An 18,839-nucleotide genomic window follows, 5' to 3' on the forward strand; every position below is an offset into this window, starting at 1 on the left:
TGGCAAGAAAAGACCTAGATCCAGCCAGTCACTGCTATATGTCATTGAGAAAGCTTCATCACTTCTCTAGGCCTCAGTTTCCTCAACTATAAATGGGGACGATAATATCTCCCGCATCGGGCTCTTGGGAGAACTAAATGAGCTATTGTACGGAAAACTGCCTGACACATGCTAAAGTAATGAAAAATGGTGGCCATTGCTATGTCTGGAGTCACTGCTACTGTGTGCCTCTGTGTGCCCATCTGTCAAATGTGGAGGGTTTCTGTTCCCTGAAGGGCTGATATCCAACGACCATGACTTTTCCCAAGATGCCCTGGGTATCCAGCCATGCAAGGTCCCAATGCACAGCACACCCAGTGCTTTGCAAGTCAATGACGGGATGCTGATGCTTCTGAGACAAATGCTCAGTTATATTCTGGGTTTAGGATTCAAAAAAAAAAATCCCTCTCTTGAATGATTCACAAAGCTGTTAAGAAACCTGTAAGATCCTGATTTCAGAAGGCTTTGCAAACTAAAAGTCCTGGCCCTACAGGGGCAGCGCTGTCACCACCGGCATCCTACCGAGGCTGTGTATTGCCTGGTAGATGGGCATGCTTCAGCTGTGTGGCCTCAGGCAGGTTACTTCACCTCTCTGAGCCTCAGTGACTTCCTCTGTGAAATGGGGATGATGCTAATCCCCACCTCCAGGGCTGCTGTGAGGATCAGCTGCGGTAACGCAGGGGAAGGGCTGAGCACAGAGCCTGGCACTCCCCGAGCCCTGAAGAAGCAGCCGCTGTTGGCATTATTTAAACCGTGTTGTACAGCCAGTCCTGCACAAGTTAATGAGGTGACGTTCATGTCTCTAAAAGAAAGGCTCAGTTGTAGCCTGTGCTTGGGATTAAAAGGAAAAGACACTGTCCTTTCTGACTCACAAGGATGTGGAAGGCAAATGAGACCAGGGCTGTTGAAGTCCAGTATAGTCTGCACTGTGCTGAGCACAGGAAGGGGGCACCTCTATTAGTATTTGCTTATAGAAATAGCTCCAGACTGCTATTACTTACTCCACTTACTTTAAAAATACAGAAAGTGAGAAACCAAGAAGGGCAACCCCAGGGCTCCTGGGGCACACAGTGAGGCTGACAGCCCGATTTCCTCGTGGTCAATCCTTGACTGCAGAGTGGTGGTCAAGGACCTGTGTCCCAGCAGGAGAGAACAAGGCTGGGCCACTGGAAAAAGGTGCTAAGTAGAAAACAGCAATCTCCTCAATACAGATGGTGGCATCGCATGAAGTCTTATAGCTGGAAGGCTCAACAGGAATCATCTTAAAACATTTGCAGGAGGGCCCTTTCTTCAAATGAAATCTCAAAAGGAAATACCATGTACCAAACAGATCAAAGCAACACCGCCCTGCTGGACGAGGTGGGGAGCAGGGAGTGCTCTGAGCCTAGCCCAGCTGCACGTCCCTCCTCACCCCCATCCCAGCCATCCAGGCACTTCTGGGAACCCCCGGGGCTCCAGGAAATAGCCTGAGAGCCTCCCATCCACCCCATCTTGTCATTTGACAGCTGAAGCTCCGAGCTGGGAAGGGACTTGCCTAAAAGTTCCCAGTCAACTAGGGTCAAATTGGCACTGGAAGCCAGGTCTTGACTCCCCATACAGCGCCTGCTCCCCAACACCTTTGCTCTGCTCCTCCTCTGGGGGTGAGGAAGAGAAAAGAGCGTGATCCATGTACCAGAGGACACCCCTGACCAAGGAGGCACCCAACCACAGCAGGGCCTTCCTTCCAGCCCCAGGCAAACCCCCACCAGAGGACGAGATGATTTCAGGTGGGCCAGGGAACACCAACCCGGAAATAGCCAGGGAGAAAAGTATTCCTTTTATAAGCCTCTTTTTAACTTCTGCTACTAACATCAAACCATCAACGAGATGGACTGACACAGTGGCTGCACTGATGGGCTGAAGCACAGCAACGATTTTGAGGATGGCGCAGGACTGGGCAGTGTTTCACTCTGTTGTTATGTGGGGTCACTGTGAGTCGGAATCAACTTGCTGGCACCTAACAACAACAACTAACATCAAAAAGAAGTCTAGGTTTGGTGCTAGCGTGTCTCTAACACTTGCTAATCTCGTATAAGCGAGGAGGACAGGCAGTCAGCAGGCAGCAGTACCTCTCTGGAATTTAATCCCACTGTTTTGTTTCCACTGGATTTATTGTTACGGTTGTCCTCTATTTATGGCAACTGATACTGATTTTCCATTTACACCTGTGATGTGGTTTCCTCTGCAAATAACTTTAAGAAAAATAAGTGAGTTGATAAAAACTGTATTTTAAAGACTGCTTAATGATCTTAATTCTTAGTTTTCTCTTTAATAGTGATTGTTCACGTGTGTGTAAAATACTGGGTTTGCAAAATGCTTTTACATAAAGTAACTTTTTGTAAACACTTTTTGAACTAAACATATGCATTCCACTATCTATATATGTCAAGCTGGCCCCTGACTCATGGTGACCCCATGCACAACAGGAGCGGACCATTGTGCTCTATGGGGTTTTCACTGGCTGGTTTTTGGAAGTAGATCACCAGGCTTTTCTTCCTAGTCTGTCTTAGTTTGGAAACACCACTGAAACCTGTTCAGCATCATAGCAATGCGCAAGCCTCCACTGAACAGACAGACAGGTGGTGGCTATGAATGAGGTGCCCTGGCCAGGAGTTGAACTGGGGTCTCCCGCAAGGAAGGTGAGAATTCTACCACGAACCACCTTTGCCGTCACCTATATATACCTCACTGGAAATGTGTCTGATGTACGTTTCAAGCTCTAGTTCCTGTTTTAGGAGTTTTATAAGAGCTCTGGTATTGACATAAGCATTTTGAGAGTTAACAGTGTGTTTCAGTGACAGGTCTCTTTCTCCATACCCTAGATGCAAAATCCTGCTATACTCAATACCTCAACGTAATTTTAAATGACATTTGCTCCTACATCAAGACAAAAAACAAAAAACTAGCCTAGGGAGGGGGCTCATTCATTAGGTAACTGACAGCATAAGCAAGGTACAGATAGGACAAAAGTCACGATGGGGTGCATGAAAGGTGTCACATCTGGGAGGCCTTGCCGTACCCGTGTGGCACCCAGGCCATACCTTCACGTCCTCCACTTTCATGCGTGTGCCCTCCTTGCCCACGAAGATGTCGTCAATGTCCACCAGGATGTAGCGGTCCAGCGGCAGCGAGAGGCGCTTGCCTGTGAGGAAGGCCACGGCGTCGACGAAGACCAGCTTGTGTAGCCAAAAGTTGAGGTTGTTGCCAAACAGCACACGCTGGATGCCGTCATGGAGGCCCAGGTCCTGGACCACAGTGGCATGCAGTGCAGCATGCAGGCCGGCGTCCGCACCCAGGTGTGGGATGGACTCGGACGAGCGCGTCTTGGCCAGCAGCACTGGCTCATAGGTGGAGTGGTTTGACTGGAACACTGTCCAGTCCTCGCCAGGTAGCACACCCTTCTCCACCTCACTAGGCCGCGTCACATAGAGCAGCGGGGACTTGGGGTTGATGCTACAGTCCTTCAGGCCCAGGTTCGAGTGCAGGAACAGCGGGAAGCCTTTGAGCTGCGCACTCAGCAGGCTGTTCTCATTGGCCTGCAGCAGGGTGGGGGCAGGGGGCAGAGCTGTCAGATCTAGAGCCCCAAGTGCCCCCGGGATTTCAGATGTGGACCCATAATAGTAACATCAACAATACTCACTAACATTCCTGGAGGGCTCATCATATTCCTAGCCTGTGCTAACCTGCCATGCAAACCCGGCTCCACCCCCTTACGATATAGTAACAAGTACGATGCGCTTACCTAAAACCAGGCACTAGTTCTGTGAATTCTGCACACAGAAACACTGCTAATCCTCACAATGTCCCCACGATGGAGACATCGCTGTCATCCCCATTTTACAGATGAGGAGACTGAGGCACAGAAAGGCTAGGTAACTTGTCCAAGATGACTGGGAGAAAATCTAACAGTGGTGAGCAGGGGCTGTGCCACCAGACTACCTGGCCCTGGGCAAACTACATAACTCTTCTGTACCTCAGCTTCCTCTGCTGTAAAATGTGGCCAAGAAGAGTAAATACCTCAAGGGGAGATGGGAGGATGATCAGCATTGATGTGACAAAATTCTGGGAACAGAGCCCGCAGTATTATCGATCACTCATTAAGTCCTCGCATCAGCCTCAGGTTACCCCACTTCACAAGTGAGGGAACTGAGGCTGTATGAGGAGTGCTGCCCTCAGTGGATCAATGCATAGCCAGCTGGTCTGGTCCTGGAGCCCACTGTACCTAACCACCACCTCTACTGCCTGGGGCTTCCAAACTAACTTTTGCCACATGACCCTTTCTTCAGGAGAAATCTCACGTGGACACAAACTGAGAAGAGATCAAAGAGGAAGGGTTTGCTGAAGGGGAGCAAAGGCACCCCCCCACAGCCCTCCCAACCTCCAATAAACCCCTAGCACCACCTGAAGCATTTGAAAACCACTGAGGCCAACCCCTGTCACTGTCTGTGGTGCTGAGCAATCTGCTTCTCTTCTCCCAGGGCCTCCTGCTGCCCAGCAAACTGGGGACCTGCAGACAGTGACCACAGTCCCCTCTTCTTCCCTTCCCTAGGTTCACTGTCGCTGCACCTTCGCGTTCTCCCCATGGACCTCAGTGTCAAACCCCCTCATCCTCCCAGCCAGCTGCCTTGGGATACGTTCGGTTTACCCTTGTCCTTGTGCAGCTCTATTCTGTCTTGTTGGCCAGCGAACTCCTTCAAAACCCAACGCATGTATCTTCTTGTCTGCACTGGACTCCCTGGAACCACATCTGAGCCTCGGCTGCAGCAATTCTCTCAACTGCTGCATTATCTGTTCAGGGTCTCTCTCCCACCAGCCTGTGCCACCTCAAGGGCAGGAGCTATGTCGTTTATACCTTTGGATCCTAACACCCAGTGGGAGCACACACATATCTGATGCATAACTGGATTTTTGAAAAGAATGAAAAGGAAGCAGACAGCTCCCCAGTACCTGGAACGTGATTTATGTGTTTAATACAAGATTCATTTGTTCTTTTCACAACTGTCCACTGTGCCAGGCACTGTGTTGAGTGCCAAGGATACAGTGAAAAAGAACAGACGTGGCCCTTGCCTCATGGACCTTCGAGTCAAGCAGGGAGGAGAGATATCAAATAACCACAGGAATAAACATAAAACTACAATGTGGCACATGCTATGGAGAGAAGGTTCAGAAGAGTAGATAACCAGGGCACAGTCTGCTGGCTCAGAGGTTTCCTAAAGAAAGGAACTTTTGAGGTAAGATTTGAAGAATGAGTAACTGTCAGCTAGGGGAGAGGTTAGGAGGCCAAGTTCAAAGAACAGCAAGTGCAAAGGCCCTGAGGTGGGAAAGGGCTCATCATGGTCAAGGAACAGCAAAAGGTCAGTGGGGCCGGTGCAAAGCAACCAGGAAGGCAAACGGAGGGGATAAGATAGGAAGGCCAGTTGGGGCCAGACCGGCAAGGACCCTGAGGCCTGAGGAGGAGTCTGGATTTTGTTCTACATGCACTGGGAAGCCATCAAAGACTCCATTAAAGGGTTGAACAGTGGCGTGACCGGTTCCCATCTGCATTTTTAAAAGCTCCATCTGGCTGCCATGTTGAGAATGAGTGGCATGGGACAAGCAAGAGTGGACAAAGAGCACCAAATGAGGTTGGAGAGGGAGGTAGGGTCTTGTACAGGGCCATCATGGAGAGCTGGTCAGGTGGGCATGCACAAGGGCCCCCAGCTGATGGGGCAAGTGAGGGCTGACATTTCAGCCAAGCCTAGTGCCCCCATGCAGAGCTGTGTCTGCCCAGAAGGGTGCCTTTTACTAATCTCCTCCACACAGAAGTGCTTTTTGCTAATTCCCACAAAGGCTCTGCAGGGCCTTGGCCTTGTAAACTGTGATTAGGAGTCTGGATTTGATTCCAAACACCAGGAGGGCCTGTTAACTGTCCCAAGCCAACCTTGGGTGTTGAGGCCCAATGCAGAGCCCCATCCTAAGAGGCCATCCCCTGGCCAGGGACGGATTACCCAATAAGCAAGGTAAGCATGTGTTTAGGGCACCAACAAAACAGGGGCACCAGTTGTCCAAAGCAAAGACCCATAGACGCTAAGCAGACAGGACACAAGGAAAAGTGAGCACCACAGTGGAAGGGAACTGGCAGGGCACTAAATGGAATTGATACCAGCTCCAGGGTGTGAGAATGTGCCAGCCAGAAATAAAGTTCACAGGGTCACAAGGGTGCCCACAGGAAAAATTGTTTAAGCTATGAGGCCCCTACCACTTCAACACTTTCATTGCCATCTGTCTCCTATGGTCCCCTCTTGTGTAATTGAAATTCCTTATCTTGGTGTGTCTCTTGGGAATATACTATCTCTTTCTAATAAACAAGAGGTAGGGGTGGGCTGTTGAGTCTTAACTCTTGCTACATTTACCCGATATGCAACTGCATCCCACAAGAGCAGCTACTGGGCAAAGAGGGATTATATTAATAGATAACAGGCCTCTGATTCATTTTGAGAGAACTGTCTTGTACATCCACATCTGCTGATCCAGCAACCCCAGCTAGGAGGACCAGCAATATATAAATATGTGCACACACACACATACATGTATATATATAACTCACATATCCTGTTTGCATGTGTGAGTGAGCAGAGGAAAGGGCACTACATATTATCAGTGCTTAGGGCCCTCATTAATCTGGTCCTGCCCCTAGCCCCAGGCTGCCCACCACCCCTAAGCCAGCACTGGCCAAGGATGGGGACTGCCTGGGCTGCAGGAGAAAGGTGGCTGGGGCCAGTGACATTTCAGGGCCTGCCCATCACCTGCTGTGGCCTGGGAGGCCACACTGGACCATGTGTGCTGGGGGATCCCATTTCAAAGCCCCGACCCTGAGCTGACCACCAGGTGCTGGCAGCTCAACCAGCTGTCCAGCTGGGAGCCATCAAAGAAAGGAGAAAGCCAAGTTACTGATCATCTACCCCAGCCAGCAATGAAAGGAGCCGGTAGGGGGAGGAAATGGACAATGAGCCTCAGCTTTGCAGAGGCTGAATCCACTGCAGGCCTCATCCCATTTAAAAAAAAAAACAAAAAACAACTCACTGCAGTCAAATCAATTCCAACTCATGGTGACTCCATGTGTTAAAGAGTAGAACTGCTCCATAGGATCTTCAGATCACCAGGCCTTTCTTCTGCAGCACTGCTGGGTGGGTTCGAACTGCAAACTTTTAAGGTAGTAGCCCAGAGCAAATCATTTGCACCACCAAGGACCTGGCCTCACCCCACAGGAGTGGATATCCCTCCTGTTCCTCAGTCCTGAGGAGTCACTCTGGGGACACCATGGCGGTAAACGCTCTACCCCATCCAATCAGCAACCATTACCACCAGTTCTGAGCCAGGTACTTCGTCAGGAACCGGAGCTACAGGTGAGTAAGACCTGCTCCCCACCCCCAAGGACCTCACAGGGCACAAGTTGGTCAGAGCCACAAGACAAAGCACTACCACTGACTGCATTTGCTGAACTTGAATATGACAAAACACTATAGCTGCCTTTAATGAGTGCGTCTGGGTACCAGGCACTGTTTGGTGCCTTTCATCTGTTGTTTTATTTTCAACACGGCCCAACAAGGCAAGTGCTGAGATTGGCCCACTTCACAAACATGGCTGAGTGCCCTGCCCAAGGTCACACTACTTATGAGAGACGGAAGAATTTGAACCAGGGTCTGGACTTTTAAGCCCTTGCTCTCACACTGCCCTGAGAATCCAACTACCTGGGGGAACTGGAAGATGAGACTCACCAGAGCACCGAAAGTGGCCTTGCAGAGAGCCGAAAGGTGCAGTATGACCACCAGGGGGCGGGCGTTTGAGCAGAAAAATCACAGGCTCAAAACCAAGGAGGGATCTTGTCTTATGCAAAGGTAGGAAGAGTAGGAAGACTTGAAATTGCCACCGACCCCACATTGAGACTTTGAGTGCACCTTCTGTAGACAAATAATTGGGGCTAGATGGGGTCCAAGCGCAGTCATACCAATCATGCCCAGTGAGCCCAGCCCACTGTCTGGGCCCCAGAGACTGTGTGGGAATTCTGTGCACTGGATGTGGCTTCTGATGCAATGACTACTGAGTCAAAGGTATTTGAGGCTCCTGGACTCATGGCAGAGTGGTTAAGACGAAGGTCTCCAGAGTGAGACTGCCTGGGTTCAAATCCTGGATCTACACTTACTAGACATGTGACTTATTAGAAATGTGGCACATTTCTTAGCCTCTCTTTGCCTCCATCTCCTTCTCTCTTCAATCAGATTAACACCCACCTGCCTCTGCAGGATGGTTATGAGTGTTAATTCGCATAACACATGGAGGGCAGGGCATGGCGCTGAGCTAGCACTCAGTAAATGTCAGCTGTCCTGACGTTTCTCTGGCCTGGAGCTCTGGAGTAAACAGACTGGAGCTCGTGGCAGGAAAGGGTACAGAGTCCAGAAGAAAAGGAAAAACAGGCAACAGAGACAACAGCCGTATGCTCATGTAGAGGCATAAACAAGGCCAGCGCTTCCCCAAGTGTGTGCTGTGAAGTTAAGGGTGCTCTGTGAGTCAGCCAGGGGAGGAACAAACCTCCCAGGGACTGTATTGCAGGACCCCTCAGGGTCTCCGGCTTCTGGCCCGCAGAATCTCTCTTCGTTGCAGAGCATCCTGCTGACTGAGTGGGTGAAAAAACACACCCTCAACAAGACCAGCCTCCGCAGCATCGAGCACGGGCAAGCGCACAGGTGGGTCCAGAAAGGCTGGGGAACAGATGGACACCCCTAGGTGGACGTCAAGGAGCCCTGGTGGTTCAACAGATAAGTGCTGGGCTGCTAACTGAAAAGGATGGCAATTCAAACCCACCCAGTGGCTCCGCAGGATGAAGACCTGGAGATCTGGAAAGATTACAGATAAGAAAACCCTGCGGGGCAGTTCTACTCTGTCACATGAGAACTGATTCAGGGCACCTAACAACAGGTGGACATCAGCCACTCTGACCCACCTCCTACTACTCTTCCCTCAGCTCACACCAAGCGGAGCCTGCTCCAGGGCCTGGGTACTCACTGTGCCTTCTGCCTGAAAGGGTCTTCACCCACAGGGCTTCGTGGCTCATTCCCTCACTCCCCTTGAGTCACTTTATCAAAGAGGACAAAACAGAGCCAACCCCCACACCCACTACACTCTATGCCCTTTCCTGCTTTCATTTTGCACACTTATCACCACCTTCCACATCATATGTTTATTTGTTCACTGTCTGGCCCACCTCACTAAAACGTCACCTCCATGAGAGGAGGGACTTTGTCCACCTCGACCACCACTGTGATCCCCAGTGCCTAGCACAGGACCTGAAATATAATAAGCACTTAGGAAATATTCATTTAAAAAACCAAAGACATAAGGAAAATATTAGTCCAAAGGACTGATGGACCACAGGAGCCACATCCTCCACTAGCCTGAGCCCAGAAGTAGCCGGCTACCACCACCGACTCTGACAGGGATCAAAATAGAGGGTCCCAGACAGAGTGGGAGAAAAATGTAGAACAAAATTCAAATTCACAATAAATGACCAGACTTACTGGTCTGACAGATACTGGAGGAACCCCCAAGACTATGGCCACCAGACATCCTACTAACTCAAAACTAAAGCCACTCCCAAAATCCACCTTTCAGCCAAAGATTAGATAGGCCTATAAAACAAACAGTAACATGTGAGGAACGCGCTTCTTAGTTCAATCAAGCGTATGAGTCCAAACGGGCAACACCTGCCCAAAAGCAGACAAGAAGGCAGGAAGGGACAGGAAAACTAGAAGAATGGACATGGGGAACCCGGGGTGGAAAGGGAAAGAGTGCTGACACATTGTGGGGATTGCAAACAATGTCACAAAACAATTTATGTATAAATTTTTTAATAAGAAACTAATCTGCACTGTAAACTTTCACCTAAAGCACAATTAAAAAAAAAAAAAGAAATATTTGTTGAAGGAAGGAAGGAACAGATGCTCCCCAAAGCACCCTTCGAGTTCCAACCAGCACTTGCTTTTGACTGGCAGATCAGCGTTCTCTGACCCAAGCCTCCCTGCCCAAGGACAGATTCTCCACAGCAGCCTTTCGGCAGGGACCCCACTCCCAGCGGCTGTTCTTGGTGCCCCACAGAGCCCAGGGCAGCTCCCCACGTGCCAGACTGGAATTTCTTTCTCCTCTTTCTCCCAGTGCAAATGGCTCTGGTTTGGGAGGTACATAAACTCCACACCCCACCACAGCTAAGAAGCATGGGATACAGAACCCAACCTGGGTTCAAATCTCACTCCCTCACTTACAGGCTGTACAAACCCCTCGAGCCTTGGTTTGTTTCCTTGCAAAACGGGGACACATTCCCTCCCTTGGAAGATTGCCATGATAGGTTTAGAGGCACCTAGTAATGCATGTCCTCTCCTACCTCGAACCATCCCGCGGGCCTGCTTTACACAACTGCCTGTGTGTGCTGGACCCTATGCACAGCAGGCAATGCCGCTGCCATGTGCCCCTAATAGAAACCGGTACTTATAAAGCGCTTACTAGGCACTGGCACTGTGTGCTCCCGGTGCTTTATATATACTGACCCATGTAACCTGTAGGGCAGGCACTATCATTACACCCATTTTACAGATGAACAAACTTAGGTACCCAGCTAGCAACTGTGAAGATGCAATTTCAACTGCTGAGAGGCCCCACTCCCTGCGTACCTTGAAGAAGCCGATGATGCCCACGCCGTAAGCCACACAGTACTTGTCGAGCAGCTCCCGGTTCCAGGCGTCCAGGTTGACGTACTTGAGGATGTTCTCGTAGATGATGAGGGCGAAGCGACCACGGCCCTTGTCGGTGAGCGTGGGCATATCACCCTTGCCTGGTGCGATCTCTGTGCGGTACTTGAAGCGGCTGGACTCCAGGATGGCCACCACCTCCTGGCCCAGCTGAGAGTAGAGGCTCTCCACAAACACCAGCACCAATGGATCCGTGCGGGAAGGGGCAGCCGCCTGCACAGGCTTGAGCGGCAGCAGGCGGCTGGGTGCCACGGGTGGCGGGTCCCCACAGTCGGGCTCGGGGGCGTCGGCCGAGGGCTCCAGGCCCCGCTTCCAGCCATATAGGTAGTAGGCTGAGACAAAAACGCTGAACAGACAGAAGATGAACAGCAGGAAAAGTACGGCCTGGGGGGACACGTGCCGACACAGCCTCCGGAGGCGAGCCAGGGTGGGCATCCTGGCCCTGCGACCTCGGCTGCTGGAGGCCTGGCCTGCCCTGGCCACCCCAAGGCCACACGCAGAAGGAGACACGAGAGTCCAGCGACCAACAAATTCACAGAGACTTAGGAAGCGAGGCCCTCAGCGGGCAGGGTGTGGAGGATCAGGTCCCCGGACCTTCCCCCAAGCCAGGGGCGCAGTCCACAGGTTGGTTGCGCTCCTTCCTTCCTTTGTGCCCCTTTATGTCACCATGGCAAACCCCCACGTGGTCCTTCGCAGAGTGGAAGTGACCCAGGGCGTCAGGGCCTCCTGGGAGGGCTGGACAGCAGGTCGAAGGACACTGGACTGGCCCAGGGGTGCCACATGCCGCTCATTCAGTGGGGCCCACGGGGCTGAGGCTGTGGGGAGAACAGGAAAGTCAAAGGAGGCAGATGGGGACTCGGGTCAACTGACTGAGGATGCGCAGGACCTGACCTTAGCAGGCCCGAGTTCAAGTACTACTGCCCAACCTGCTGGCAGCATGATGTGGGGCAAGCTCCTTAATCTCTCCAAGCCTCAGTTTCCCCATCTGTGAAATGGGGCTGATAAAGAGTACTCACCTCACAAGGGGTTGAGGGATTAAGTTCAATAATATATATAAATCACTAACAGCAGTAACTAGCATATGGTATCTCTAAATGGTAGTTGCTATTTATTATTATTATCATTACCAGAGACCATGATTAAGCCAAGAAAAATCCAGAAGCAAGAAGGACAAAGTAAGAAAATAAACATTTACAAGCCCAGGAGCTGGACATAAAATTCTATCATGACCAAACACCACATCCTCACTTGCCTACATTGCTTTCCCATCCATCTATCCCTCTGAATGGGCCCAGGAGCCCCATCAAACAGACGGAAAGGCAGAGGCTCAGTAGAAGCAGCTGAGGTGGGATTCAAACCCAGGAGTGCGCAGCATCAGCGCCTTGGCTGTGCGGGAAGGCCGTGGACAAATCACTGCACCTCTCAAGCATCAGTGACCTCATCTGTAACATCACCCCTGCAGCATAGGGCTGTGGCCAAGGGTTAACTGAATAAATGTGTCTGAAGAGCTTGGCACAAGAAACACTTAAGAAATGGCAGCTGTCACTATTTGCCCCTAACGCAACCAGGCATCCTTCATCTTTGGGGCACGTGCTCATGGGTGCACCCACCAACCCAGTGCAGCGGGTGATCAAACCCGAGGGAGCAATGGGGAGGCATCTCACTTGCTGGGACCCTCGGCCCACCCAGGAGGCCAGAACTCCGGATTCCTGAGGGCAGGCCACCCTCACCCATCTCACTAGAGAGAGTTAAAGAAGACCCATGCACCACACACACTACACAAAGGCCCCAATTTTCTCACTCCAAACAGCTCCACACACCCATGGCCCTCCGATCTCCCTTCAAGAGGAGTTGAAGCCACAGAGAGTGAGAGATTTTCAAGCAATCCAAGAAGCAACTTTCTATCCATCCCACCTGCTGAAAGCTAGGAGAGCGCCCATGATGGACGGCATGAGGGCCTGGGCTGGGGAAGCCAGGGAGGGGTGACTCAGGGGTGACGACCTGTGAAATCCCACCCAGCCTCAAGACTGCACAGCATGCTCAGTATAGATGCAGCAGTCCGGAGCCCCAACAATCGCCCTTCTAGGAATGTATCCTAGAGGTAGTAACTACAGAAGTGGGTAAAGATTTCCCCACAAGAATACAGATCCCAGTGCTGTTTATAACAGCAAATGTCCAACAACAGGGGATTTTCTTTAGAAATGAGAATGTAGTAACGATGGAATCCTAGGCAGTCATTTACATCATGTTGAAGAAGCACATTTACTGACATAGAAATATAATGACATATGTATTGTTAAACTTGAAAGTGTTTATAAAGCAGTATGTGTGAGCCAATTTTTTGTTAAAAATTTTTTATTCATTGGCCAGAACTAGGTGCAAAACTCCAAGAATTGTTAACAGTGATTACCTCTGAGTGATTTTCCTTGTTTATCTACGTTCCCCACATTTTCTACATTAACCATTTATTATTTTTGTGAGAATAAGAAAAGGAAGGCTTTATAAAGACGCACTCAGAAGTGAGAGGCAGGAGCATGCCATGAGGAGAGGTCTGACTTGGGAGCTGGGACACAGGGTCCTAGTCCTAGCTCTGCAGGGATGTGCTATGTGGCCCCGAGCACACCTTGTCCCTCTCTGGGCCTCCTGCCTGTTAAAAAGGGCTTGGGCCAGATGCTCTCTGGGACTGATCCACCACGGATATTCTACAATCCAGTTCCTACTCTGTGCCAGCACCACAGTGAACCAGAGGCAGCCAAGAAAACAGGCACCTACAATGCACGGTGACAAGGGCAACAGTGGGGGAAGGGAAGGGTGTTTGGAAGGACTGAGGACCACTGAACCCCTTGGGTGGGAGTGGAGGGCTTGGGGAAGACTTCCTGGAGGAGGTGGTACCTCAGCTGACCAGAAGAACAGGGAGGGTTGGCCAGGGGTAGGAGGAGGAAACAGCATCTGCCACAGCTTAGAGATAAGGCAGTGTACTGAGCTTTGTGCGTACTCCCTGCAACTCTAGCTGAGTGCAGGGCAAGAAGAAGCAAGCTTCCTGGCCAGAGCCAGGAAGGCTGGGTGACTGGTCCTGTTTATGCCCAGGGTGAATCGATGTCCCTTTTTCCACTGATAAGGGCAGCCCTCTGCCCTGCAGCCACGCTCAAGTGCCAACCCTTGGTCTGGAGCCAGGACAGGAGCACTGTGGATACGGAAGTAGGGAGGCCCACTCCAGCCACCCAACCCCATGGAGAGGAAGAGATGAGCCCAGGATAGCAGCAGCCAGTAACTTCCCTGCAGGCCTGAGTGCTGTGGTTTCAACGGCATTAACAGCTTTTCAGCGTGTTAATGATGCAACTGGCAGACAGTCTCTGGCATCTGGGGGTCATGGACCCCTGTGGGAATCTGGCAGTATTTTTCCTCAAGAAAATACGCACATATGCTGGGAAATTTAATAACAACTTCAAGGAGTTCAGGCCCTGACCCTTACACTTCCACCAAGCTCATCTATGGACTGAAAGCCTAGTGGTTACCATGCATACTGCAGCCAGACAACCTTAGCTCAAACCCAAGTTCTACCACTTAGCAGTTGCATAATCTTGGGCAAGTTATTTAACTTCTCTGTGCCCCAACTCCCCAGTCTGTAACATGGGAAAATCTTACATACTTTGCAAAGTTGTGAAAATTAAATGAGTTGATACAGAACCATGCAGAGCACACAGTGGGTGCTGAATGAGTGTCAGTTGCTATTATCATGCACTAACCAGCTGCCATTGAATTGATTCTGACTCATGGGGATCCCAAGTGTGTCAGAGTAGAACTGTGCTCCAAAGGGTTTTCAGTGGCTGAGTTTTCAGAAGTAGATCACCAGGCTTTTCTTCCAAGGCACCTCTGGGTAAATCTGAACCGCCAACCTTTCCATTAACAGCTGAGTGCTTAACCATTTGAGCCACTCAGGGACTCCATCACGCACTACTGTTGCTTATTTAACATACAACAGTTTTTTGTGATCACAGCTTAGCTTACTAAGCACTTTTGAGTTCCTCTCTCTCTCAACAGCCCTAAAGGAAAGTGCGCCCATCTTACAGATGGACAGCAAGGATTGAGAGGGATGCACACCTGCTCTTTTCATGGTGGGGCTGGGCTGCAATGCTACCTACCCACACATACTCCTCTCATGATGCACCTGAAAAGAATTCTCATCTCCTGAAGCTGTGGTCTTTCCGTGGAGCAGGATGAATGGGCAGAGTCGGACGTTAGAGGCCAGAAGGCTAGTGAGAAGGCCATGGCAAAATCCAGGCCAGTTACCATTACTGAACATTTTGATCAAAAATTCTATTAAAAAAAAATCCTGATCAAAAGGAGGAAAAAACAGAGTTTCAAAATCTCATGGAATCCAGACTTTCTGGAGCCATGGAGGCTGGATGAACCCCCGAAACTACTGCCCTAAGATAATCTTAAACCTTAAACCAAAAATATTCCCTGCCAAAACCACTCACTGCTGTCCAGACGATTCTGACTCATACCAACCCTAGAACTGATCCATAGGGTTTACAAGGCTGTAAATCTTTACAGAAGCAGACTGCCAACCTTTTGGTTCGCAGCTGAGTGCTTTAACAACTGTGCCACCAGGGCTCCTAATATCCCCTGAAGTCTTCTTAAAATCAAACAATAATTTAGCTTAACTAGTGAATAATGTCTGCTTTGAGCTGTATGCACTTTTAATATCTATATATATGGGATCAAATTAACAACAGCAACGGAATCCTTAGGGGGCAGTGAGTTTATCTTAATGGAGGAGGAACAACTCAGAAATGGAGGGTAAGAATAGTTGTACAACTCAAAGAATGTAATCAATGTCACTGAATTGTACATGTAGAACCTTGAAATGGTGTATTTTTTGCTGTGCATATTCTCAACAAAATAAAATAAATTATTAAAACAAAAACCCAGGCCAGACAGGGAGTAAAGGGAGAAAGCAGAGTGAGCCAAGTAGTCCCTGTCCCCAGAGGGCGACCCTTAGAGACAGGAGGAGGGGGAGCAGTTGCTTTGTAAACAAAACGCTGACTACCCAGCTTGCTGGCAAGGGGCCCCCAGCACTGCCCCACTGCAACCAGACCCCCCTCCCCAACTTCATGCACAGGGGCAGAGAACTAGGGGGCTTCTAATCCCCCTGGAGCCACCAAGGCCCCAAGGACAGCTGGGGACTGAGGCCCCAATGCCCTCGACCACCCAAGCTCCCCCATCCCTGGGCCTCAACAGCCATCTCCTTAAACTCCAGCATCGCCCAGCCAGACACCAATCCTGGTCACGCCCCAAGGACTTTGCTAATGAAGTTCCCATTGCCTGGAATGCCTCCCCCCTACCCCTTGGGACACTTACTCATCCTTCAAGACCCCAGTTCTAACATCCTCACCTCTCTGAAGTCATCTCCAGCCACCACCCCCTTCCCCACCCCACATCTCATTCCTCAGGCTCCCATCCACCCCACTGCAGAGTGGGGAGGCTGAAAATGAGGACCCTCTGGCCAAAACAGAATGCAGATGTGTGTGTTCTTTGGCTTGCAAGGCTTTCTCAATTTTGGGGGGTTAGTTATCAGCAGTTTAAAATCAGGAGATTTCATATAAAAGTCAGAACTTCTAAGCTCTCTTTAAAAGGGACATGTTCTATGTGTATGTAGGAATTTTTGAAATGGTGTATCTTTGGCTATGTGTATTTTCACCAAAAAAAAAAAAAGGTTGAGAATTAATAATTAATTAATTAATTAAGAGGGTTAATATGTTGTGGGGTTGTTAACCAATGTCATAAAACAACATGTGTACTACCGTTTCATGAGAAACTGTTTGTTCTGTAAGCCTTCACCTGAAGTACAATAAAATATTAAAAAAAAAAAAAGGGACATGTTCTAGTGACACTGGGCACTTGTCCCCATTGGCCACAATTGGCAGAGGCTCCTGCAGCTGCCCGCCTCAAATGGTCCACGTACTCTCCAGTTAACATAGATACCTGTCTCTCTACAGCAGCACATCCAACCTCCTTTGCTCAGAGAACTCCCTGCCCAGCCCCCAGCACATCGAGTGTGTGGTCTGTGCAGAAAACACTCTAAGCGTTTGTGTGCACGTCTCTACCTCCTGCAGCCTGCAGATCCGCGGCGCAGGGCCACGGCTTACTGACCTGGTGCCTGGCACACAGTAGGCCGACAAGTACCAATTTCCTTTCATGCCCCTCCCCACAAGCTTGGGTGTCCCTCGAGGGCAGGGACCAAGCACTTATTAAGTACTTAGGATATGAATGCATGTACAGCTGATATTATCCCCAATTTACAGAAAAGTAGACAGAGGCTCCAAGGTGAAGTGACTTGCCAGTCACATAGGAAACAGCTAAATCTTGAGTCAATCACTTCTTGACTTCAATTTTGGTGTTTCATCCCCCCGTGACACCCAGGAGTTCCTACAATAAACATAATACCACTACCATTATAACTATCATCGTTGTCATTATTATTGCTAACAGGTATTATTTACTATGGGCCTCATTAAGCAGTTTTACATACATCATCTCATTTAACCCTTACAACCAATCCTGTCACTATCCACATTTATAGTCTAGGAACAGGAGACTCAGAGAGGTTAAGTTACTTGCCTAAAATCACATAGCTAGTCAGCGGCAGAGCTGAAGACTGAACCCAGACTCCATGAAAGGGAGACAGCTCCAGAGCCTGCAAGGGAACCTTGGTTGGGATTGTGGAGGAAAACACGGTATTGGGGGGGGTGGGGGAACCTCAGCCACTGAGGCTTCAGCCCTTAGTCAGGCTCCCACTGTGCTCTCCCAGCCCTAGCCACAGCTTTCCCTGCAAGGTGCTGGGGATAATGAATGAGATGCTCTGGTTGCCATGGAGATGCCATGGCAACGCAGCACTTTCGGGAAATACCACGGTAACCGTGGTCACTGCTCTAGAGTTGCAAGTCACTCTCTATCTCACCCCCACCTGAAAATGCTCTAGTTCTCTCCAACCCTCGCCAGGACCCATGGAAGCAAGGGGGCAGAGGTACAAGGGCCTGCTTAGAGGGCAAGCTGTCCTGAGACCTGGGCCCTGATGGATGGGTGGCTTCAGGAGTGAGACCTAGAGCTCCCTGAGGGCAGGCGCAGAGGCTGAGCTTCCCGTGCCTCCCACGATGATGTGCACCCAATAACCCCACTCACGTGCTATCAGTGCCTACTACCCACCAGCAGCCTCCCAAGAGGGGCTATAGGCATCATCTCATTCTGCCCTAATGATCTTAGAGGTGGCAGTGCAGTGGCCACTAGCAAAGCAGTCAAGAGCACAGAGTAGAGCCTGTCTGCCTGGGCTTGAACCTTAGCTCCGTTATCTACTACCCTTGTGACCTTTCAGCATGTCTTTCAAACTCTCTGAGCCTCAGTTTCCCAAACTGTAAAACAGGATTTATACTACTTATCTGTTGCCAAGACTAAGGAAGACAATGCATGTGAAACACTCAGCTCAGGGCCTAGAACACAGTGATGTAGGCTAAACATTACCCACTTAACAGATGTGGAAACTGAGGCTCAGGAACGAACTTGTCCAAAGCCACATACCAAATCAATAGCGGATTCGGAAAGAGAGAGGAAGGAAGATCAGGATGCAGCCAGAGGGGAAGAGCAAGAGAATGGGCTTCAGGAAAGAGTGAAAGATTTAGGATCACCCTGAGGGTCGAGAATAAGCTAATGATCCATTCCCTCATCCTGTATTTATTGTGCACCTACTAGGTGCCAGGATGGTGCTAGGCACTAAAAGTGCAGTGGTGACCAAGTGATTTCTAAGGCCTTTGGGCTCCAAGGTTTTATGTCTCTGGTGGGATGCTGCTGTAGGATGAAGGGGGGGAAGGTCCCCAAGGCCCCCATGCTCACCCAGCTCAGACTTTATACCCTGCCTTGGTCATTCCTGACAATGACCCCTGCAGGCCCCCAACACACACACACACACACACACACACACACACA

At 50.1% G+C, this 18,839-nt stretch overlaps 1 protein-coding gene across 1 annotated transcript in view; it reads right to left on the reverse strand.

Annotated features, from left to right (window-relative positions):
* NDST1 (N-deacetylase and N-sulfotransferase 1) overlaps positions 1–18,839 on the reverse strand; it is a 62,025-nt gene that overhangs the window by 25,953 nt on the left and 17,233 nt on the right. The window contains 2 exon segments of the mRNA XM_004384891.2: positions 3,120–3,614; positions 10,779–11,671. Coding sequence (XP_004384948.2) covers positions 3,120–3,614; positions 10,779–11,291 — 1,008 coding nt within the window. The 5' untranslated portion in view covers positions 11,292–11,671.

This window comes from Trichechus manatus, unplaced genomic scaffold (assembly GCF_000243295.1).
Source record: "Trichechus manatus latirostris isolate Lorelei unplaced genomic scaffold, TriManLat1.0 scaffold00130, whole genome shotgun sequence".
NCBI classification, from domain to species: Eukaryota; Metazoa; Chordata; class Mammalia; order Sirenia; family Trichechidae; genus Trichechus; species Trichechus manatus.